Source organism: Haliaeetus leucocephalus, unplaced genomic scaffold (genome assembly GCF_000737465.1).
Source record: "Haliaeetus leucocephalus isolate CR32 unplaced genomic scaffold, Haliaeetus_leucocephalus-4.0 Scaffold295, whole genome shotgun sequence".
Classification (NCBI taxonomy): Eukaryota; Metazoa; Chordata; class Aves; order Accipitriformes; family Accipitridae; genus Haliaeetus; species Haliaeetus leucocephalus.
The window spans coordinates 5552286-5577371 of record NW_010972731.1 but is presented as its reverse complement, the minus strand read 5'-3'; the positions used below and the strand labels follow the sequence as shown (position 1 = coordinate 5577371).

At 35.4% G+C, this 25086-nt stretch overlaps 1 protein-coding gene across 1 annotated transcript in view; it reads right to left on the bottom strand.

The window, feature by feature from the left end:
- The window catches only part of SDK1 (sidekick cell adhesion molecule 1), a 410390-nt gene that overhangs the window by 277508 nt on the left and 107796 nt on the right, over positions 1–25086 (bottom strand). Inside the window, exons 2-4 of the mRNA XM_010570301.1 lie at positions 11919–12078; positions 6106–6212; positions 1240–1387 (exon numbers count right to left, since the gene is read on the bottom strand). Of these exons, the coding sequence (XP_010568603.1) occupies positions 1240–1387; positions 6106–6212; positions 11919–12078 (415 nt within the window). The remainder of the gene's footprint in view (positions 1–1239; positions 1388–6105; positions 6213–11918; positions 12079–25086) is intronic.

Below are 25086 nucleotides of genomic sequence, written 5' to 3'. Positions count from 1 at the left end.
AATAGTTCCCAAGAAACTGTCTGATACCTGGATAACAAGGCTTTTTCACCATCTGCAAATTTTTGATTTGTGTATTCTCAGCATTGATAAAGGAAAATTTGTAATGTGGCAGGAGTGGAGGAAGTAGATTCTTAATGGTTAATAACTCAGGATTTGTCACTTAGCTCTCTTCAAGAGATTGCCCAGAAACCCATTGTTTCATCTTCCAGCTGTTTCCCATCAAATTACTATTAAATTATTCATAAATTATTACATAGTTTCTTCACATCCCTGCAATATTAATTTTAACAGTTTCAAAGAGCCTGTAATACTAGTTTTCAGGTTTAAAAAATGCATCAGTAAAATATACAGTACAGATTAATAAAATTAAAATCCAGGAAGGGTTTTCCCTTTACAATATAAACTCTAAAGACTCACCACCCCTTCTGGAACTTAGCAATATCCAATTGCCATCAGTTGCTAGCATGTCTATCCCTTCAACCACATGAAAATATAACACAACGATAAAAATAACCACCAACATTCTTGGCATTTCAACAGTTTCCTAATAAATTAGGCAAGTAAAAAAAAGATTTTATCTATGTTTTTTAATGCTACCACTAACCCCTTCAGCCTCTAAATAAAATTGTGCAGGTAAAAACACAGGATGGCTTCATTACTGTTTCAGGAAAGAATAAATGAGCACACCTTGAGATAATAACTAATCAAAGTGCAAGTACTGTGCCATTAGTGGGTGAGTTGCTAATTATTCAAAAAGAAATAAAACTGTCATTGTAGGCTAAAAAGATAAGGAAAAAATAAGCAATATTTAGAATTGTATTGTGAGGAAAATAGTATTAGGCATAACTACGTTAAAAAAAAAATCAGTCTCATATATTAAAAAAGAAAAATCTCAGTATTCATTAAGTTAGTCCACTCAAGTAAACGTAATTGAGAGATGAGCATTTACTTTTCCAAAATGTATCATGAAAATGAATAGCGTGAAGGAAGTGCAGACATTCTGCATATCTAGTCCCTTATGCTGCACCAGGACCATTAAAACCACATGAATTATTTTGTCAAACTGCTTAGGAAGTTCAAAGATGGTCTTTAAATAGTCATTTATCTCAAACTTAGTATGAACAAGGCTACTTTATTCTCTTTAAACCTTAATTAGTGTAGTTAAAATGTAAGTTGCGTTATCAAATATAATTAATCATATTTTAGGTAGGGGGTATTTTGAGCTTTAAATTGACTTACATTCTGCTGCTTGGTATAATCTTGTGCCCGTCTCTAAACCATGTCACTTGTGGTCTTGGATAGCTGAGTATATGTAGGAAGTTTAGAACTGCAGCTTGTCCTTGAGTCACTGTTTTTCTCTGGTTTGTGTCCATGAAATTTCCCATGTCTGCAAAGAAAAAATTATACTAAGAGTCCTGGAAGTTCTTATCTCTCTCCCCATTTCTTTTCAGCGGACAGAGAAATAACTGTGCTTTACAATAGTCATTGGCATTGCTATAATTAATCAATATGACACTACAGATCACGAGACAGTTTTGATTAATACAGATTTGGATGAACATAAAGCATAAGGCAAATCCAAGTGCTGCTGGTGCACACAAGAAGTACATCAGTCAGCAGTACTGCATGGCCTCAGTGCTCTTTTGCAATAACTGAGTGTTTTTAACGGAAAGTGATGTTTTAATGGAGGTTGGTTTGTTGTTGTTTTTTAAATAAATCCTTGCACAATATAAAAGAAATTCCTGTCCAATGCAAAGGAATGCAAATGTTGTATATAATTTTATCAATTTTTTGGTCACCAATTTTTTTTTTATCCTTTGAGCCATAGCTACACAAATAGACAATCAGCTGTATCACTTGTAGACAAACCAATGTACAGTCAGATCTATGCAAGTAAGCCATTATACCCAAATGGATATCAAAATAACAAGGCTATAGTCATATTGGTAGCTATTAGTTCTTCTGGCACTACACTGTGGTTTAAATAGTGCATCTAGATCTCTGACATTTACAAAGGCATCAATAGTATTAAAGAGCAGCTTTTAACAAAAATTTTAATTGAAGAAAACTGATTGCAAAACCTCTGTCTCTGAAGGTTTTATTTCATAGACAAGTTTACACATCTATGGAGGCCTTGTAAAAATTCAGTCAACGTTTCCTTCTTGTTCTTCTTGTTGAAGCCCAATAGCATCTTGGCTTGTATCAAAAATCCCATGGCCAGCAGGCCCAGGGCAGTGATTGTTCCCCTGTACTGGGCACTGTTGAGGCTGCACCTCGAATACTGTGTTCAGGTTTGGGCCCCTCGCTACAAGAAAGACATTGAGGGGCTGGAGCGTGTCCAGAGAAGGGCAACAAAGCTGGTGAACGGTCTAGAGCACAAGTCTTATGAGGAGCAGCTGAGGGAACTGGGGCTGTTTAGCCTGGAGAAAAGGAGGCTGAGGGGACACCTTATTTCTCTCTACAACTACCTGAAAGGAGGTTGTAGCAAGGTGGGGTCGGTCTCTTCTCCCAAGTAACAAGTGACAGGATGAGGGGAAATGGCCTCAAGTTGTGCCAGGGGAGTTTTAGATTGGATATTAGGAAAAATTTCTTTACCAAAAGGGTTGTCAAGCATTGGAACAGGCTGCCCAGGGAAGTGGTTGAGTCACCATCCCTGGAGGTATTTAAAAGACGTGTAGATGTGGCACTTAGGGACGTGGTTTAGTGGTGGACTTGGCAGCGCTAGAGTAACAGTTGGACTTGATGATCTTAAAAGTCTTTTCCAACCTAAATGATTCTATGATTCTTTTGCCTTTTGTACCACATTCCTATCCATTAAAATAAACAGGGCTGTAGGCTCCTACCCACCCTCCAAAGGACTTCCATGCATTTTAATTTGCTTTAAACCAAGAAAACTGACACACACACACACATACACACAGAACTATTTTGATTTCTGCCACTGAATTCCCTTTTTTCCTTTCTTCTTTTTAAGGACCACAGGGTTCTTTACAAGTTCTCTGCTGCAGAGAGGGATGCAAAGGACATTGAAACATCGAAGACTACTATCAGGTCTGTGGATGGCAGGAGATGAGAACAGACAGAACAAGAGCAGAAATTAAAAACACATGGTATTTTAAAGAAGCTTTAATCATCTTTGTGATTTTCAAGTTATTTATTCAGACATAATCAGCATTGTACTTCCTCTCTTGCTCCATATTTCTTACAACTGTAATCAGATCATCTACTTGAAAAGAAGTTTCAAACCGTGTAGGTGGATCTAATTAACTTCACTGTCATATGATTATTTTAATCTTCACAATCCAAGAGTTTTTAAGCCCATTCTGTAATTAAGATTTACTCAGCAGTTTTCTCACAAATATCTGTTCCCATACGGTTAAGTAATATGTTAGCATGTGTTGAGAACATTTTTTAAATTTTTTAACAAGTTCCCTGCTACTTCTGAGATCTAGGACATTGAAAATACCTCAAATCTTTCTCAGCACACATTCTAATTGTGCCTTTCAATTTTTCACTAGAGATCTTGACTTTAAGTGTATTGGGAAGCATTCTCTATCCAGTGGCAAAAATAGTTCATTTCCTGTGACATCTAACATACAGTTCCCTGTAACTCTTGACGACTGGATAAGATGACTTTAGTAACCCCTTGGAATGTTGCTTTCCGATATGTTTTCAAGAATAACCAAAAAGTAAAATATCGTAAAATATCAGGTACTTCATTATATCTACACAGCTTAAATCAATTAATTGAGATTGAAAAAGTTAAAATACAGAAAACAATCACATGGTATCAGTAGCTACCCTGGGTGGAGGAGAAAGAGGGTATTTAAAACTTGTAGAACACTTTAATCTGCAGGAATAAAGTGCAAGTCTGACTGACAAGTTTCACTACAGAAGCCATATATGCCACTATAGGTTCAAGACCAAAGGTCTCCCAAGTCATGTAAGATCTGCTTTGCTTTGTCTCAGTGTCTTTTATCAGTGAAAATAAATAATAAATAGACTGCTTAATTCAGAGAAGTCTTAAGAGATAGCTTTTTAGCCTTGTTCAGCAATGCAGAACTACAAATTAAATGGGGGAAAAAATTAAAACCAAAGTAAACAAGTACACTTCTTTCTCTCTCAAGAACAACCAAACACACACGCAGAAAAACCTGGAGAAACAAAACACTTCACTGCAAATCTTTTCCTCATTCAGAGGGGAATAAAGCTGTCTTTTCAGGAGACAAAATTCTTTAGCAGCAGTATCAAGGTAAAGTATTCCTGTGCCTCCTTCTCACTATCGTTCCTGCAAGTACTTCCTCAAGAATTGCTCCCTCCACTATGCCAGTACAACTGCCTGTACAGCTGTGTAGGGAATCAGACGGGGGTGGGAAAGAACTATTTTAACAAACCCTACAAAACAATTGTTGGTTTTTTTAAATTTTGGAAAAGCTTCCCAGTCCACAGCTGCGCAAACAAGTTTTCCTGCTGAGCCTAAAGGCATAGTGTGCTACATTGCAATACAAGAGCGGGAATGATTAGTGGGATGGAGGAGAAAATGGGTACGTTTTTCTCTGGTACTGCCACCAAAGCCTTTGTTCCCTGAAACCACACCTGTAGATGCAACTCCAGAGGCATCTAAGCTAATCTAATGGCTCCCTGCTGCAGAATGAGAAGCATCTCACCCTCACCTTCCCCTGTTCCATCTTCCCCTTCTAACCTCATTGGAGGTCCCCCACCCCACTAATAGTTACACTCACTCGCACCAGCTTTCACTAGATCCTCTGTGACGTGATAAAATTCACTAGAACAGAAGAATAATATTTAGAAAAGTATTTGCAAGGGTCTGACATACATCAGACTGAGCACAAGATCACTGGGAGGTGTATATAGCAGGGGCATAAGAGTTGGTAGAAGGCAGGGAAGGAAAACCCCATTTTAGCAGCAGTTTATTTTTACATTAGCTCCCAGCATCTCTGAAACAACACCACTGAGAGATCAAACATCAAATTACCAATATTACTGACATTACAGATATAGTAACATAATTTACCATAATACAGTAAACTGGTGAACATGATACCAAAACTTACATAGTATCATTGGCAACTGTTTTTACTTTAAAACACAGGAAATTCCATGTAATTTCCCTCATGACATAGTGATTAACTTGAATCAGTTCCTTGGAATTGGGTTTCTAATAAATAATTCAATTTATCTAAATTCCACTTATCAAGTGACATTTACTACTACTGAATTTCCAGTTAATGACCCTGAGGAAGAGAAATTTGATCCATGTATCAGATTGCTTGCAGTATACAAATCTGTCTTTTTAATTTTTTTTTTATGTTTATACATTGAAAAAAGAATAAGGCCTAATTTTATTATTATTTCCAAACAAGTTATTTGGATTATATTTTCTATAAGTTAACTGAAAAAAAGAAAACTAGAGTATACAATCATTTCTTAGGTCACATTAACTAGCACTAACTCCTGAGAAAATCAGTTTAACATTTCCAAATGGAAGTTAGATATCAAATCAGAGGCCAACTCAAAAATTCTGCATAGTCCAAACTAAAGCAGTACAGACATTGGAGAGTTTGGTTCAGAAAAGCATTGAGAACAGACTTTTAAAGTTTCATTAGCAAGATTTTTGTTGTGAAACAGCTTATTTTGTATCACAAGGATTATGATCTGAAATCTTCATGGAGCTATCTCCACCATACCGTTTTCTTTCAGATATCCTCTGCTGTCCTCTGGGCTTTTTGTTGTTGTTGTTGTTTTGATTGATTGTTTGTTTTGTGCTATATGGCCTTTCTTAATCCCTGCGTACTCAGGGAATGGTATAACGGTTTTCTTATGCTACAGCTATCTCCAAATGATCTCGCTTTGATGGCTTTGAATGGCTCAAAGCTTGCTTTAATGCTGCACCGCTTTGAACTGCTTCTCAGAAGATAACTAGAGTAAGTGTGAAACTTTTTGTGATGCAATAATTTTAAAATTTATTAAATATGTTATCTAATAATTTTTCAGACTGGCAAATGCTATTGGTATGTTGGGTTTTTACGCACAAAAAGAATCGGTTAGCTAATGAATCACAGAGTAAATTCCATTCAAACATACATGCCACTTGAACTTCAGATCTCCTTTGCAGCAATGCCCCCATCCTGTTCCGTACGACACATTGATAAAAGCCAGCATCAGACCTCTGCAAAGCTGGGATGATGTACCTATAAGACAAAATGCAGAATTACAGTGCACTTCTTCCTAAAGGCAGATCAATGCTACTTTATGTGTCATTTCTTATTTCTCTTCTAGTATTTTACACATTGTCTCAAATGCTTATTGTATTTTTTCTTAGAAACAGTGTTCTAATATAATCTCTGGTCTTTGGCTACAATATTGTCTGTACTATATAGAAGAAAAAAAATACTTGAAATGCATAAAATATCTTTCAGTCTTAAGATCTACATTTGATAATTGCTAATTAGTTCTCCATAAATTCTCTTGAAATATAGACTTAAATACTTTCATTAGTTTTATCTACTGCCATTCACAAGGCAAAGATGCCTGGTAATTTGTTCAGAGGTGGCACAAGAAGACTGCAGTCTAAATGTAGGCATTAGGAAGACTTGCAAGAGATACTAAAGCTTTCCAGTGAAAAAAAGATGGTTACTACACTGTGTGACCACTGTAACTCAGAAGAATACTGGAAAAGACAAAATGCACTGTATGTTGTATTTGTTTTGCCCTTCACTATGCTTAAAAAGTGACTTAGTCCACTAATGCTCACCTTCCTCATTCAACTGTATCTGATTACTCAATATGAAAATGAGTTGATAGGCACAGTTTTAATGTGAATAAAACACATGAATAATATAGATAATCCTGCATTAAACAAACATTAATCAAAGCGCATATTCCCCCGGTCACCTTCTGGAGATATTATGGTAGGATTAATGAAAGTCTTTATGAAAAGATAAGGAAAAATAAAACTGCTGAATTTTAATCTTCAGAATTTAATTCCCCTAAAAGAAAGCATCTCTTCTCATACTCACATAGACTATACACACCCACATACAGAGCTTAATATCTGAACAGAATCAGACAGCATAAAAACAAAGGAGGTAGACGAAATCTCGTTTAAGTGATAAATGAAGACTATAATCACTGCATTATAATTACAATCAAATACACTATAGCAAATAGGTCAGACAACCAAATACAGTGAATTAAAACAGCCCAACACCATGGACAAATTTCAGCAATCTACTATGACTCCTAGGAGACCCTGGCTTCCTAAGTATATGAGTTGTAGGCAATTGTGTTGTCTGTCTGCCTGTGTGCCTAAGCTGACTCCTTGTGACCTCCTTTGGAGCAACCGGCAAATTTTCTCCAGTGATTATGACAATTTGTACCGGGAAGATAAGGAAGACTCAAAACAGTGCTCTGTTTGGAAGTAGTAAACCCGACCGACAATCAGCACACAAATACTTGCTGGCCAGTGAGTACATAACTCTGAATTAGCCATGCTGCCTCTTGCCTGATGAGTACGAGAGTGAGAAAATAGGTGAAAATACAAGGCATAGCATAGAAATCAATAGGACATAAGGCTTCCCTAGGTCCTTACAGAATAATTTCTTTTTCTGCCAGGCAGATGATTGTTGCAAAACACCATTTAAAAAAAATAAAAAATTAAACATTCTGACAAATAAATATTGACAATTCATTTTTACAGTTCATTTTATCAAATAGTTTATAGCTTAACAAGCTTTTCTTTCTCCCATAAAGACTTAGTATTGTACTTGGCTAACATTTTTTCCTCTGCTTGTCTACTAAGTAGAGCTAAAATTAAAGGCTTCTTTCTTTGGTATTCATCTGTACTAAGTCAGTAACGCAGAGTTTGTTTTTCTGTCACTAGGACAAAACAAATCAATTAGATCAGAAGTGTCCTACTTTGGTTTTCTTTTCTGACTTATTACTGTTTCAGCAGGAAACATTCTTTATATGTTGCCTGAAGAAAAGAAAATCTTTTAAAAATTTACAGTGAAAATCCCATCTACCTTGGAAATTCCAAATGACCAAACCTACTGAGCAGTTGGCTTCTCAGCAGACCTACTGGGTAATAACGTGCAGGTAAGGCAAGCAAAATGAGAAGAATTAAATAACAAAAGTAAAAAAAAAGAGATACAACACATGTTTATATTATTTGAGAATAACTTGAAAATTACAAACCTGGACAAGAGATAAATAGATATTAATGGAATTCATAATTCTGTGTTTACAATTTTAAACACTCTTTATGCACCTCATATGTCTGATTTTTTTTTTAATATGCTTTTCTATTGACCCAACAGTCAAAATACTGCTTTTTGTGCTATGCTTTCACCATTCAACTTATTTTCTGATATGCAAGAAGGGATAAAAATAGTGCTTTCTAAATTCAAAATAAGATTTTCTTCCACAGAATGAATTTATATCAAAGGTTAATACAATTTTTTACAGTGATAAGACATATTTTTGTTTTATTTTTTGTCTACAGTCTAACTTTCAAGATAGAAGATCTTCTGATTGTATAGATGCCAAGATGCTACTTAAGGTTTCTGGGGATCTGTGCAGGTACTTTAGAAAGTCAGACCAGACAGTTTCTCTGTTTTGAATGGTACAGCCAACAAGAAACAGGCTGTTTAGAAAGCTTCCATAGAAAGATGGAAAGCAACAAGCATAAAAGTAAGCTTCAAGGGAAGTCTTCCAGAGCATAACGTGCTTCAACACCAGGATTGCAACGAGTTACAAGTTTAAGGATGAAGTGGTCTCCAACACCTAAGGAGAAATGCTAGCTAACGCTTATGTTTCACTCCTAATTTCAAATTTACACCCCTCATTTTAAATGCTCTAAAAGTTAAAAGTGAACCTACAGGCTACAGGTTTTTAATAGCCATAACTGTGAAGATAGAATTAAAAACCAAATGTATTTTATTAGATAGTCATATAACTTATTATCTATTCAAACTTTTTAGCAAGGGACTTATGCATCAACTAATCTAACTTTTTTTAATACAGAATAAAATTAAAACCTGTCCAATGTTAAAAACACAATTATAATGATCAGACACTTTTAAGTAGTTTGGGAGGAAAATGTACTGCTGCTTAGACATAACTTCAGTTTCTTAAATTCAAATAAATTAGCATTTTCAGGCCATAAAAGCAAATATGGAAGACAAACCTGCTTCAGAACTTAACTCAAAAGAAAACAAAGAAAAAAAATAAGAAAAAACTGACTGCCTGAACTTTAAAGGCTGTTAACTTATAGACATAACCAAAATTGCTACTGCAGTCAGCAATATTGATTTGTTTTCATTACATGTATCTCAGATCACAAAGAATTTATAAGGTTGTTTTAGAAATTCTTAATACAAACTAGTATATGCACAGTCACTGTAAAAGCCAGGCTGTGCACATAATCAGCATCATTATACAAAGAAAAGCTGTTCATTCACGGTCACCAATGTCAAAATGCAAGGACTCCAATTAGTTCTTTACTCTCTTGGTGTGTTATAAACAGCTTTGAATATTTTCAGCCTGTTACAATATAGACATTACTTTAACTGAGACACACTAAGTAATATCAATTACCAAAAATCTTTGATTGATGATTCAAATTGCAGCAGAAGTCGCTTACACAGGAAAGATTCATGCATTTAAACAGAGTATTTACCCAAGAGAACTGCAGAGCAAACTATTATGGGTCAAAGTTTAAATTTTGCAACTGGAATTTTTATGTCTAAGCATATCTTTTCCTTGCTTTCATTCATCCTAATGCACCTATGCTATATAACCCTTTTGGGAAGCTTAAAGCTTTGCATTTCTATAGAATTGAAATGCTGTTTGGCTTATCTCAGATTGTGGTACAGTAGTAGTAGTAGGGCTGCAACTTCTAAATTAATATTTTCTATCAATGTTATTTTATCATTATAAACCAGTAGTTTCCTATCTTCTTCATCACCCCTGCAGCAGATGTTTAAATTAGAAATAGAAACAAGAACAACATAAAAAATGCAAAATCAATAAATATAGCTTGTATCATGACCTGACATTCACTAGACTAAATTAAGTCCAATGATAAGAAACAAAGTACTGTATACCAATATGTATACATACAGCTTGGGAAAGGTATTCCAATATACTGATTCTAACTTGCACTGCAATACACAGTAAAATCATAATTTTGTATTAGGATGTGCACTTATTTAAGAAATACTATGGCATTCTGATCTTAGTTTCAAAACGTCACATGTCTTACTCAAGTTTCTCCTAGGATCATGAAATGCAAGTCTCTCAATGACTAGCACATCTACAAAACTCGAATTCTAACCTTTGCTTTTGTTGATTCTATGTTCATGCGTTTTGTCCTCCCACACCATTTCTTTGTCTTACTTTCTCAGCATCTTATGGGGTTAACAGCTGTTGTCAGCTCCTTCTACCAAGAAACTACAACAGACTGCTGTTGTTGGTCAAAACAAGTGGCATTTACACAAAGTGATACTCAAACCTTCTGTGATTAATTGTGCTAATAGGTATTTTTTTTTATTTTCTAGAACGTATTCACAAATCTCTTCTATATGTGTGTATGGCTCATTTTGAGGTATCAGCATCTCTCAAGGCTTGAAAACAGCAACCATTAATAGTTGCAGTTACTCAAGACTAAGTGGTCTGATCTAAATCAAAAGTCTTTAATTTCTAGGAAAGTTCATATAGAACTGTATGTTTGGTTTGAAACATAGTTGCTAAATACTTTATGTGCTAAATGACCCAAAAAAAGTTTTAAAACATTATTTAAGGGACTTTTTTCCCCTACTGCTCTGTAAATGTGAATAATATTGAAAATAGAACTAATGTTAGGTTACAATTTTGAAAACCTTTGATAAAGGTAATTATGGACTACCTTATGTAACAGTATAGGACTTTATATCATTATCTGCATTTTTATACTAATCTATACTGTGATTTCTGTCTATAGTGATGGAGCACAACTTTTCCCTACCTTAAGCAATGTAATTATGAAAGTGCAGTATTTAGCTTGGTTTGCTAAAGATACAAATGTTATACGAGGGCTCCGTCTGTCACATACCCACCCCTTATAACTTCTGAATTCACTAGGTAATTTCAACAAAATTTGAAAGCAATAAATAAGCTGCATAAATATTAAATTTCTATAAGTTATAGAAATCGCCAATTGCATAGGGGAGACCCAGCTAATGCTCCCATTAGAGAAAAGCATACAAAACCTGGCTGTTTTACACTTTGATATTTGGCCAGCAATCTGGTGCCTATCAGCAAAAATGTAGCTCTGATTAGCCACAGTGTGTTTTTTCTCTTGCTTGATGGGATGTCTTGCAGAATGGGAAGGGAGTCAGTGAGGTCCTGGGAACAAAGTGCATAATCACAGAAGAACAGTTTGTTAAACTGCAAGATTAATTTTCGCATTCTCAGAAATGAAACCAAAAGTTCCATATGCAATTTAAGACAGACCACATTCTTCTAGATCTTATTGAAAAGAATAGTCCCACTAAGCTTAGCTTTGTTCAAGGATGAGTAGCACATCATACGTAACATTTAGCTAAGGAATATGCCTGCTATTTATTACAAATACATGTAAGGTTAAATCTCCAGCAAAAGGCATTTTTGGTACTTAAAAATTTTATGTTAAGACCCCTGTTTTGAAGTGTGAAATATCATTTTTAGCGAAGGAGATTCTGTCATAGAGATCTTACTTGTTTACAAAAAAGTCTTCTTTCATGAGAAAAAACATTGTCAATGTATCAGTATCTACAAAGCTGGTTTGAAGTATTGGGGATTTGGGGGTGGTGGTGTTTGTTTTGGGGGTTTTTTTTGCAATTACACTTAGAGAAGGCTATTATATAGTTGTTATTTACTTATATTCACTGGAGTAGGCGGTTATTTCACTGTCATTGTGTAACCACTTAAATTCCAAGGGCCAGCTGCCTTCGGCAAGGCACGTAAGTACGAGTCGATTTCCTTCCAAGTGTATCTGGGGCAAGCCTGGTTCAGTCTTGAAGTATGGTGCAACATCATCTGAAATACAAAGAGAAAATGGGTTTGTAAGCTATTTAAGCAAGTACAGTATAAACCACCAATATTTAGCTCATTACTTCTCAAAATGGCCATCATAAAACAAGAGAGAACATGATTCAGTAGTTAAGGTTTGCACTGTTATATTCATAACTGAGCTTTATCTTTAGAGGCAGAATTCACAAGATCTTGATAACCTTAGTCTTTGGTACTTACTTAGAAGAGAAGTGCCCACTCAGACAAGATTTTGTCCATGTTTACTGTTTATACATATGAGAATTTCAGCACTGTCTACTGTGGCAGGCAGTGAACAGCCCTATTGGCTTTTTTTTTTCCCCTCTCCTCTGTGGGGATTAAATCCACTCAAAGCTCTTTTTTTTTTAATTCCTTGAATTGAAACCAGAAGAGTAATCTTGGATAGAAATGATTATCACAGCAAGAAAAGTCTCAGGGTAAATGAAGAATTTTGATAGAAAAAAGAGTTTAGAAAAAAACACCTCACAAAATCACAAGATTAAGGTGTTTTTCAACGTTACTGCCAACCAAAATGTGTTAAATTATATTACCTGAAACCACTAAACAGATTTTGAACTAGGGTACTTCAATAATGTTCAAGGGTCACATGTAGTCTCAAACTCTTTTCCCCCATTGATCACAAATGCTCAAAATACTCCAAGCAGCAAAATTCTCAACTGGTGAATTGCCAAAGCTCCACTCAAATGCAGATTTATTACAAGTCTACACCTGCCAGAGACCCACCCCTTGTCACCTCTGGAAGATGGTTTTCACACTTTATGGATCAAATTTCTGCTTGTAACTATGTAGGAACTACAGATTTTATCTTAGAAGTTTACAAATACCTTCTATAAGCAAAATTAACATGTTTATGTATATATATATAAAATACACAAGTTACATTCAAAGTCAGAGATTTAATACAAAATATGGAATAATATTTAATAGTTAGACATTACTGCACTCTGCTTTTTAGGAGTGCAGTGTGTGTGTGTGTGTATCTTATATATAAAATACAAAAAAAAACCCCAAAAGATACACAAATGTTGTCCCAATGCAATTAACCATTCAGGTAAATTGCTAATCTTTCTTTTAAAACTTATTTTAGATTAAGCTCAGGTATTGTTATACTTGCTATTTAAAGAGTTTAAGCTATCTTTTACAGTTTATGGGGAAGTGACCTCATGTACTATTGAAGGCTGTCTGAAATTTTTGAATCCCCAGGTCACATACTATAATCTTTAATAGCTGATAGCCACAAGACAGCAACCACACACATTAGGGAAGAAGGAGCTCAAGGCCAGAGGTGTCAGTGGCTTTCAAGGTGCCCTAGTGTTCCACTGAAGACTGGGACAGCAGTGGGTGTGCAGCTCGGCCTGGTGATGCCAACCTCTCTAAGCCCTTATCTTCCACTTTGCCTCTTATCAGGGAATTTTTATTACTTTGCAAACCACAAAGCAACACAGACTCATTATCAGCCTAATCGTACAGTCCCAGGGTAGCAGCTGCGCTTCAGCTGAGTGCGGTCAGGGAGTCACAGGTTGACTTTTGCCAAACTGTTTGCTACAATTGGCTATAAAGTTGAACCTCAGCTGCAAACACATTTGATGATTTGTATTGACAAATTGTCTCCCTAGTTTTTAGAATTTAACTTCAGGAAGATACAGTTATTTCTGCAGGAAAAAAGCACATCATCTTAAAGCAATACTTGCAAACTATTACACAAAATCTGTCCTAACAAACTGAATTAAAAAATGTACTTTGAGGTAAGGCCCTCTTCTGATTTTTTCAAACGAATTGATTAATGGCTAGTGCAGATCAGTAATATTTTCTTTAAATTGGATACACAGGAAGCTATGACAATTCAGCACATGAGCAACAGTTCCAAACTAGCAGATAGTACCAGGCAAACCAAAGATGGTTTTTGCACTTCTCCACTCTACTATGTGATTGAGATTATATTCTGCAAAGCTTTTTTCTTGTCTTAATGACTGCAAATATTGTGAAGAAATCCTATCTCAATTCCCATTTTCTCCTAGCTAGTAAAATCAACCAATACTTTAAAACTTTATAAAGAAAAATTTTAGTCAGAGTTAGATAATGTTAGGGTGAAACAGAGTTACCTTACCCAGAGCAAAAAGCAATTTTTTACAAAGATATTTCTAAACAAGTGAGGAAATGTTAAATCCTTTCAGAGGCTTCACATTATTTTGGGGAGTCTCTCTAAGGAGTTATGAGACAGACATTGCAAGATTAAAGGTGTCAGGCTTCCTCTGGAGATGAAAAGGCAGCGGCAGGGAGTTGTGCTGGTATTTAGGGGAAGGGGTTGTAACAGAACCCAATTGGTAAATTGAAATGATTAGTGCCAAGTCCCCTGAAAACAATGACATTTAGCTGCTAGTATATAGAAGCTCACGAAATGAGCTTGTTAAACTATTCCTTCCTGAAGAAAGTTGAGCTATTCAGGGAGACTACAGTGAAACTGCTATTGGCACTATAATCCTCTACCTGAGTAATTTGTTGATCCTGTTTTTCAGTGATTTAAAGACTCAGGCAGCATAACCTCCTTCATTATTTCACTCTGAATTATCCACTCACTCCTTCTAACTTACGTCTTTCCATGAAAAAATTATTTATTTGAAAGACAAAGACTGCGGCCCACAAGTCTGTCATTCAGCCCTACATTTCCTACTCAAATATTCCAAACCTAGTGATGCTGCAACCCACTCAGAGCTATCTCCCATTTAAAGTATCAGAATCAAGCTGGTTTTACATGAAAATGATTCTCAAAAGTCAATCCAATTCTGGTAGAAGCTAAAATTTAATAGACCTACGGGAATATTTTTATAAAGAATATAGCATGCTTTATAAATTACCCCAGCTCTCTGGAAGATTTACTTAAACCCTTGAAGTAATTTTATCTTCTAATCTTTTATTCCTGACTTTCTCATCAATCACATACCATCAGTTTATCAAATTCAATTATGTAATCAGAGCTCACTAAATATTCACTGAAAGCAGAAATGAAAATAAAATACTGAGCAAAGATTCCATGAAGAGAGGTAGCAGTAAAGCTTTGATGACTTTGGCATTTCTGCGGCACAGTGCTGCTCACACCTCAGACACATGATCAAAACAGTGCTGCACCCTAAGCTTTACATCTTTAAGCTGTAATGGAAAGCAGATTTTCAAACTGGGCCTACAAGGAAAGTTTAGTTGTCGTAGAGCATCCCAGGCAAACAGGAAAACTGGCAGGAAAAATGAAAGCCATGTCAGAAGGAAAATTGTAGGAAAGGAATAACTGGCTAAGGGATGGAAGATACAAGGGGGTCATTTAATAGGTATGAGATACTTCCACTTTATTAATTAAATACAGGAAGGGCTCACCATAAGGCTAACCTTGGCCAATCAAGGATTTAGAAGCCATGAGAGCATCTCACTTTTATTCTCTTGAAGGACAGAGCAAAAAGCTAATAAAAAGCCTATCTGAGTCCTAGAAATAGGAATAATGAAATACTGGAAGTAATATTCTTAGGTAAAATAGTTTTCTGCCAAAAAAAAAAAAAAAAAAAGCAACCATTCATGCTATACACTGTTGCTTTCTTCTACATGCTAAATGTCTTAATACTTCCAGCCTCTCTGGCTCTTCAGCTACGCCGATTTAAAAATAAAAATAATAATAAATAAAAAAATTATCTGAGTTGCAAGGAGGAGTGAAAGGACAAGGTGCTGATCTGTTGGCACATATATACAGCTTCTACAAATTTTCATTAAGTCTGCTTACCAAACTCGCTAAGATGCTGACTAGTGCAGATTTATTTTTATGTAAATCTTAAGAAAAAATAGGATTTAATATGCCAAAATTATCTGGAAGTTTGCTCCAAAATATGTCTGCCTTGCTTTTGTGCATCATTAAACTGCAAGAGTTCCATTACACTGCCAGCTTAGCCGCCTATTTTCTTTCTTTGGTACATGCAAAGCTTAGATGGATTTTATCTTAAAATATAGATTCAGGACCTAATTCAACAATGCCCATACACTTTTGTACGGATTAATGCTGACATTTAAATACAAAAATGGTGCTGTATGCAATTGTTATCTACTTTGGGCTTCTCCCCAGCCCTAGCAGATGAGATATATCACGGAAAAGCTGAGAGCTTGCTCATACTCTACTCTCCCTGAAAATCATGTTCAGGCATGAACTTACAAATACAATCTGAAAGAGGAGAAGGCAGTCTGACTGTACAGCTTTGTACTGAATAGAATGAAAACAAAAATTCCAAGAGTGGCTGCTTGTTAGTTAACCAAGGGAATCTAATCTCATAAGGATAGCGTGAGTGACCATGACTTCAGAAACTGAGGAGAGTACCATCTCGGGGACCTCAAACATACCCTCTAATAAACACATAAACAAAGTCTGGCTAATGATTCTTAGCCTCTAACAGCTTACATTTGTAAAATGCATAAAACAAAGTCAGATTAAATAGATCTTTCAGTTACTACAGGGTGCTACAAGACCTTGAAAGCAGTCTTGCAGTCCTATCCCTCAGGAATTCATATATTTTAATTAAAGATGCAATTTGATCTTGAACACCTCTATCCTACTGAGAAAATGAAAGTTACCATACTCCAAAGAAGTACCACATCACCTTCATCAGTAAAAAACACTGAAACTACCCTGTTAAAATCTCAGCATTTTTTTCTCCAGAAATGTTGGATACCAACAGTTACAGGTAAAATCATGTGCTCACATCTTGAGAAAGTCAGTTACTGTAGTCCTGAATACAGTCAGAGGAAGAATAATATAGTGAGTACAGAGAACAGGTTAAGAGATCCCCACTGCCATTGCTATTTGTTTTTGTTATGTATCTCTACTTTTATGCCATTTTTAGGTGTTTAAATATTATTTTAATATTGAATATTAATAGTAGATTAACCTGTTCATAGATCAGCAAGTCAGAGCAAATACAGCTCAATCACTAACAAATATCATTTGAGCAGCTGTCTTTTCATCACTCAGTTCACCCAACAGATACGATACTGAAAATAAATTTTTGACTGAGATACATTTTTCAATAAACCCAAACAAAAATACAATTGGTTTATTAAAAAACACACCTATATTGATTTTAGCTTATTAGTCCCTAGTCAAAGCAAGATGCACATCACCCTTTCTTCATATGCATGTCTAAAGCTACAATCAACTGACACAGAAAAATAAAGAACAGAGTATCTCTGAGGAGTTTTCCAGGAAAATGAGACTAGATAAATAAACTACATACAGAAGCTGAATGATCAGCCCAGGAGAAGTGCAACAATACAGAAATGCTTTTGCTCTCGCTGTTTGCAAGGAAAAGGGATGTGAGCCATCTTCAGGTAGGTTAATGATAACTGCCATAAAAAGAGTATTTGAAAAGATGCATCCAGGGGATTGAATGCATAATACAAAAGTATAGTTAAATTAAAAAGGAAACTAGAGTCAGGAAACCCAAACTAAAGACAGGAATAATCTTTACAGTAATCCAAAGAAAGTAGGTACAACTATGGACAGCAGAATCCCATCAAGAACAGATTAAAGTTCAGCTGTGACTTTCACAAGCTGATGCTTCAGAGCACATACAGTTGAGTACGAGCGTTTCTGTACTGACTGACAGCTGATAAATGCAACCTTCTGGGGAATCACGACCATTTTCTTCTTATTCTCAACTTGGATATGGAAAAGATTTTTCTCTTTTTCCTTTTCAAAAGGACCTTTTAATCCTATTATCTTAGTTCCTGCTACGCATTGCATACATGTGCTAGCTCTGGATGCAAGCTGTATTCTCCTGTGGAAATGAACTTCAGTAGCTTATATGGCATAAGAATTTGGAATTATTACATAGTAAATCTTGGGAAATGTACCAGGAAGTCAGCTAGAACTCAGATATATTTGAATCAATCTTCTTCTGAATTCAAACCTTCTAAAATGCATTGGTGAGATGTTGTGAAAGTTAGTATATGATCTATTCATAAACTGTCAACAATGTCAAACATACATTAGAGCATTCAGTCACTTTAACTGTATTGATTTGCAGGAATGCTATTCTACCAAAAATATTGGATATTTGAGATTCAAATTTTCTTGGTTGGAAGCGTGACATAAATCACCAAGTACAACAATTAAATTTAAATTGCATTTTACTACCTCATTCTAAGCCTGGATTTGAAAGGACTGATGCATCATAGTGAATATTTCATTAAAATATCAGGTTATTTTTCAAATATAGTGCCGTAGTTAAGAATTTTCACCCAATGGTATAAAGCATTCCCTTAAAGTGGATTTCCTGAACTTTTGTCAAAGACGATATCTGATTTTATATCGGAATAGTACTGAAGCAACTGTATTTAAATCAGTCTTTCTTCTTCAATTTCATAAGTCAAGTAAATGAGCCCACACTACCCATTTTTGTCCTCCTATAGATAAGAAAGATAACCTGCTTGCTGGATATCTCTACTATAATCTCTAAATGCAAATACAGTATCAGCTGAGGTTGATGGATAGTGCTTTTAAAGCCTTAATTGGGGATGGAATTAAATTGTTTTAGGACTCAGCAAGTTCTGTGAGGAAACCTACATATTTCTAGAATAAGTGACATTTATTTCTTTTAAATGCACAGTCACTGGGAGACAAGATTTCAATGGGTAACTTTTTTTGCCTTGAATAGGTCAAACAACTAATTGGCAAGTCAGTTATTGGGTAATTGCCAATCATATATTTGATTTGGGTGGAAGAAATATTGAACTTAAGATTGCATACCTGTTGCATGCCATCCCAAGAGGAAAACTAAATATTCTGTAATGTATAGTTATGATTAGCTTTCAACAATTCAATAGAATAGGAGTCCCAAGTGGCAAGAATGAGTGTTTCACGCTGATAGTTAAGTAGGTTTAATTAAAAATTCTTTTTAGTTTTAAATTGAAGCATCAGTTCTCTTATTTCAGAATTACCTAAACAGCACTGCAGATTCTATTTTGCTTCTAAGCTCCTCATTTATTGACACTAACAGATCAAATGTTTTTCCAAAATATTGACTAATACATAGTATTGTTTAAAAGAACAAACATCACAAGTCATTCCCTTAGAAACTTCTAAAGTTCTAAGATACACACCATGAAATGACTTGTTACAGGAAAACCTGTTTTAATAATTCCAACCTTTCTGCCTTGTTTTAAGGCACAAACATTTCCTGTTATATCTCTTAGGCTTCTTCCATTTTTCCCTACAAAGAGCTTTAGATGAGCCACAAAAATATATTTGCATGCTATGCAGAGACAAGACGACAGAAAAAAGCTAGACCATGTTTTTTTATGATAAAAAAGAATACCATACTATCACCAGTTGCTTAAAAGTCCTTAAACATAACCTATTCTTTGCATTCATAAAATCTACTCCCTAAGACTCTGACATCTATTTAAAGATCATCCTTTCAATCACTACAGGATAAATTCTTGAAGAAGAATTCCCTTTTGAGAAAAGATTTATTGAGTTTTATTAGAAACACTCAAAACTGAACTGAAAGGAGGAAGGCCCACAGAAGCACAAAAGAGTTTTTACAGGACCTGCATTCCAACACAAAAAAAAAGACAGTGGTCAGTAACATCACTCCATTTAAAATTCAACATAAAACTCTCTTGGTTATCCCCAAATACACTGAGAAAGATTTTCCCACATGCAATTGTATCATCCTTTTCTTAAAATTGATTTCTTTAGCAGACCAGCCAAGGGGGGGGGGGGGAAGTGCTGATATCATTTTAGCTGAGCCTCAAGTAGCTCCTGATGTATTAACCTAAAGTCCCACTAAGGTTTCCTTTTCCTGTTTAATTTCTACACCTCACGTTTTAGTTCCACTTTCTGACCTCCTATAATGCTTCAGTTGTGTCAGGGCAAAAAAAAATTGGTTTGCTGTGTATCAGAAAGCAAGCACAATTCATAGTTTCATGAATTCACGGAATATCTGCTGTAAGATTAAAAATCAAGAAGCTACAGATGATGTTCTTAAGTTATATTTAGTGTAGTTCATCCTTGAAAAAGGCTGCAGAATTATTTTTAGAAATATTCATGAGGATATCTTAAAGAAAGTTACAAATGTACTGAAAGAAAAAGGCACAATAGTGTACAAAGCGGGCAAATAAAAGAGAACCCATTAACTATCAAAAACAAAACAAAACCTCCAAAGAAACCTACAACCTCGCTGGGCTGAATTTGGTATCAAAGTGTAACCTCCATGCTTTTTATATTCTCTTCATATCTAGTGATGTTTACAGAGACTTGTGGAGCTCTCAAGGAAATAAGTTGTGACTGTTAGAATCTCAGCACACAGCAGGTGGAAGGCAAAACTGCCTTACAGAAAGAGAATCCAAATACAGCAGGATCTCCTTCATTATTTTAACTGCAAAGGAAGCTACTGTGGCTACTACATAATCTACAATGTCCAACTACTGTAGGGCCAGTCTGATCACACTGGTATCTATCCATCTATATATATACATATGTATCTCCAGTAAATATTCCAAATGACATCAGGATGAAGGCAAGATGAAACCCTACAGAACATTTAACAGAACAGAAAAGATAAAAACATAAATGTGCTTTCCACAATTTCATCCTTGGTATAAGAGCATTCTCAGTTGGTTATTTTGTAGAAGACAAATCAAAAAGGTGAAGAGCTGATGAGTGTCTGGAAGTACCAGAACAGAAACATGAGTGCAGCAGGGGGAAACAATGGCACAGCAAAGGCACCGCCAGACTTGAAAGCCACGTAAAGCCACCTATTTATTATTTCAAGGGGAGAATTATTTCTAAATAGCAAAGCAGCTATGAATATCCATGGAATATATAAACACACGTCTCTCTTGATAAAGGGGACTGAAGGGGAAATGATTCATGCACAAACCTTTGTTAAAAAACAACGCCCACTTCTTACTGCTATTGTTATTTTGTTTACATGTAACTTGTAATTTTCTTTTTTTGCCCTTTAAACATGAAAAATGTAAATAGGTTTATAAGGCCTGCCTCAACAAACTCAATTCAAAGGATCTCAATGTTGCTACTGAATTCAAGGGTGGTAAGCACATGATCATACGCTATACTGAACAGAGACAGGAGAGTTCATATCCTTATGTGATGCTGAACTAGGACAAAAATGCCATCAAAACACAGTCCAAAGTTCACAGAATCCAACTGAAATATTTCCATCGTGATAAGCAAACTCTGGAACAGGCACCTGGCTAGCGCTTGAGTCAGAAACAGAAGCACAAAGTGATCCTTGCAGAGCTCTGAGTATCTCCTTGCATAATTTGTGTAGACAACTGGATAATACACTCTACATGCAAACAGGGAGATACACCTTTGCATGCTTTCATGCAGAAAAGCAGGCACTAATTAAGGGCCAGATCAAAGGCTCTTTGAAAACCTGACATAAATTGGCTGCCTTAATTTTCCCTAATATCGTCAGTTATTTCTGTGTCTTTTACACTAAACCTTTTCAGAACTATCCAAGTGGCATTCTTTCACCACCTCAGGTACCCCTGAGGATACATATATCTAGAGACTATAGAATTATTTTCCACAATACTGACAAAACACATAATTTCTTCTTGGCAGAATTGGAAGAAACACATCACTGTTCTTGAAAACATAACTTGACATATCTGAAGGCAAAAAAAGGAGTTAGTTTATTAATCTGGATATTTTATTTAATTTTCTTTGGGTTATAAATACACAACAAGTTAATACTGTTTTCAACTTTTGTCAGTTATAATGTTAATTACATGTACTAGATTTTATAAATCAATACTTCTTACATAAAGTGTTATTTAACTTGCCAAGTGTAGCAATAGATCAATGCATTTATTGTTCTTGCTAACATTGATGGATGAGATACATCAAAAGGATATATAAAGGAAAAATAAAAGATTTGTAAGTCAGACAGGGTTAAACTCCAGTTAGGCAGAGAGGGAACTTAAATAGTGTTTTGAAAATAACATCATAACTACTAAGGTTTGAGAGGTTTTCTTCTTGGGTTTTTTTGGGGGGGAGGTTTGGGTTTGTTGGGGGGTGGGGTTTTGTTTGTTTGCTTAGCTTTTTTGCAGGGGATGGGGTCCTTTGGGTTTGGTGGGTTTTGCTTTTAATGCCAAGGCCTGAAGCTATCACAAGCAGATTGTTCTGCATACAGAACTGTTATATTAACTCTGTGTATCCTATAGGATGTAGGACCAATGAATTGCACCTCCCAAACATTTAAGTACATTTTTACTAAAGCATTGTATTCCTATGTTCAGCGCACAGTACCTCTATCTAAACGAGGCCAGGTTGGATGGGGCTTTGAGCAACCTGGTCTAGTGGAAGGTGTCCCGCCCCATGACAGGGGGGGTGGAACTAGATGGTCTTTAAGGTCCCTCTCAACCAAAACCATTCTATGATTCTATGATACTAGGTGATCAAAAAAATTAAAGCATAGTTAATAATTACTTTACTATTTGCAAACATGCTACAGTTAATCTGCTTAAAATTTTAAAGGATGTACACGAAAAATTTTGATCATAAATCAACTTCAAATATTGCATTCACTGCACTATGAATTGTAATAAAAGAAACACTCAGTTAAAAATCATTCTAACAGCTAGTACTAATGCACCCAAGCATCTTGAAGGGATATACAACTCACAGTGTTACTAATATTCACTATTTTTGCCATTTGTAAATAAGACATTAATTATGTTAAAATTAGGAAATTCCAAAGAACTGAGAGCTATTACTCTGTATGTAACAACAGCAAATCAATAAAATATTGGTTAAAACCCATTATCAGAAGCGTGTATATATACAGAATGTATAATTAGGTACTGAAATAGAAGGAAAAATTGTTTTCCTTCCAGTGTGGACAGATTTCTCAGGACAGAAGTAATAATTGCACCGTATAGTATGTCGGATTCATACAGCAGACAAAAAAGTCCTTTTATATAAAAAATTATCATCAGGATGAGCTTTTTAAAGTTATAAGAGGTTTAAGAATGTAAACCTGAAGAGGTGTTAGCCTTTGGAAGTAATCCATGTAATCATTATATTTTAGTGTAACTCATCTGACTAGAAAATAAAAAGAAACCTCTGTGTTATATCACCACAACATTAAATTAAGTACAAGTAGGCTCTACTTCATTAGTTCTATTACTCTGGGCAATAGTCATGAGAAGCAACAAGTAATGACTACCATCTAGTAGTCATGTTAACATGTTTATGAGCAATAATTTACAAAAATGAATAACAAAAAAAAGAGTGGTGAGTCTAAGTCAAAGAAAAAAGACCATTCATAAACTTTCCCTCAAACCTGGTTGGAAAAAAGATGAAATTCTATTTAACAAAAAATTTTAAAGCAAAAAAAAAAAAAAAGAAACCACTTAGTCTACTAGCTAAGGCACGTCTTGGAGAACAGGGTAATACCTTTCATGAGACTGCCAATTAATGCAAGAAAAGTCAGGAGATTGTCTTCAGAGTTTGAGTATTTTGTCTCAAGCAATCAGACAAAGACTTCCCTTCACAAAAAATCATTCTTCTAAGTTGTTAAAAGGAGTATGGGTATAAAAGCAAAAGTGAATCAACTCCTTTAGGTAACGCTTGGTTTTGTAAGTTTGGTAGAATTTTGTGCAAGCTCTCAGTCACCTTAAAGAGATGAGAAAATATTATTCAAGTGAAATGTGGGAATTCTGCATATGTAACCTTTCTGTCCAACCTTAAACTGTGAGTCAGAACACAGGAAGAGTCCATGAGTGACTGGCCAAGAGATATAATACAGAACTTACTTGTAGGAATACAATGTAAAGCTTAGTCCCATCTCACTGGTGCATAATACACAAGCTGACAAAGAAGAAAACAACCACCACACTCCTACACGTTACAATTATTATACTATATCATAATCCTACTCTCATGCAATCCAGCTCAGAAGTACCTGATCATTTCTGCTGGAGCCTAATCAAATAAATACAGATAGTCTTGCTAAATCCTGCTTAGTAGCGTTAAACAAATGAAGAGCAAACCTCTACTCTTCACTTTGAACCCAGACAACCTGACAATAATGAAGATGTATATTCAAAAGGAATACAGAATAAGCCTCTTGATTCACAAGAACTCCTGTATCCTGTAAGAGGTAAGCCCTGGGCGGGTTTACAAGTTCTATAAAATTGCTCACTGGGGGAAACAATCTGCCGACTTAATTCTCTGCAGGATTTCACAAGTCCCTCCAGTCATCTGTTTCTGCTGTATACATTCACATACATCATCAAGCTGACAATTTAGAAACTGGACCAGATGGATGTATAACCCAAAAGAGTGTTGTTTGTTAAATCTAAAAGCTATTAATCAAAATAATTTCCTTTATTAAACTCTGTGGGAGAAAGGGACAAATATAGTTGACGTATTACACATATTTACCAGGAGTGCATCACAGGACAATACAGACTGAGGTTATTTTCACAGGCTCCACCAGAGAAAAATGTTGATAGCAGAAATGTTCTTCCTAAAAAAAGCTGATTATTGCAGGACAAAGAAAGCAGGAAAGGGCATCCTAAATGTTTTCCTTGAGTAGATAAGGCATGTTATTCTTTTTTCGCCAGAGGAAATAATCACATTCTCTGAAAGGACTGGCAACCTCAAGTTATTTTTAAACAAAGAGCAGTTCTTTGTCTAAGATGAGCACTAACTTGTTTTAGGAAAGCAATGGGTGAGACTAGATCAACAAAGTTAGCTTCACCTTTCACCAGACACTGAATGCCAACCCAGCTGGAAAACAGCCTGGACTATTTGAGGTTTAAGATTCACAAATGATACTTACTCCACTCTCTCTTCTGCCTGAAATTCCTTACATGTTTAGATACAGAACTAAAAAATATCAATGTATACTTCCTGGTTTTCCAACCTAAAGCTTTACAATAAAATCATTTATCTGAAGTGCATTCAAA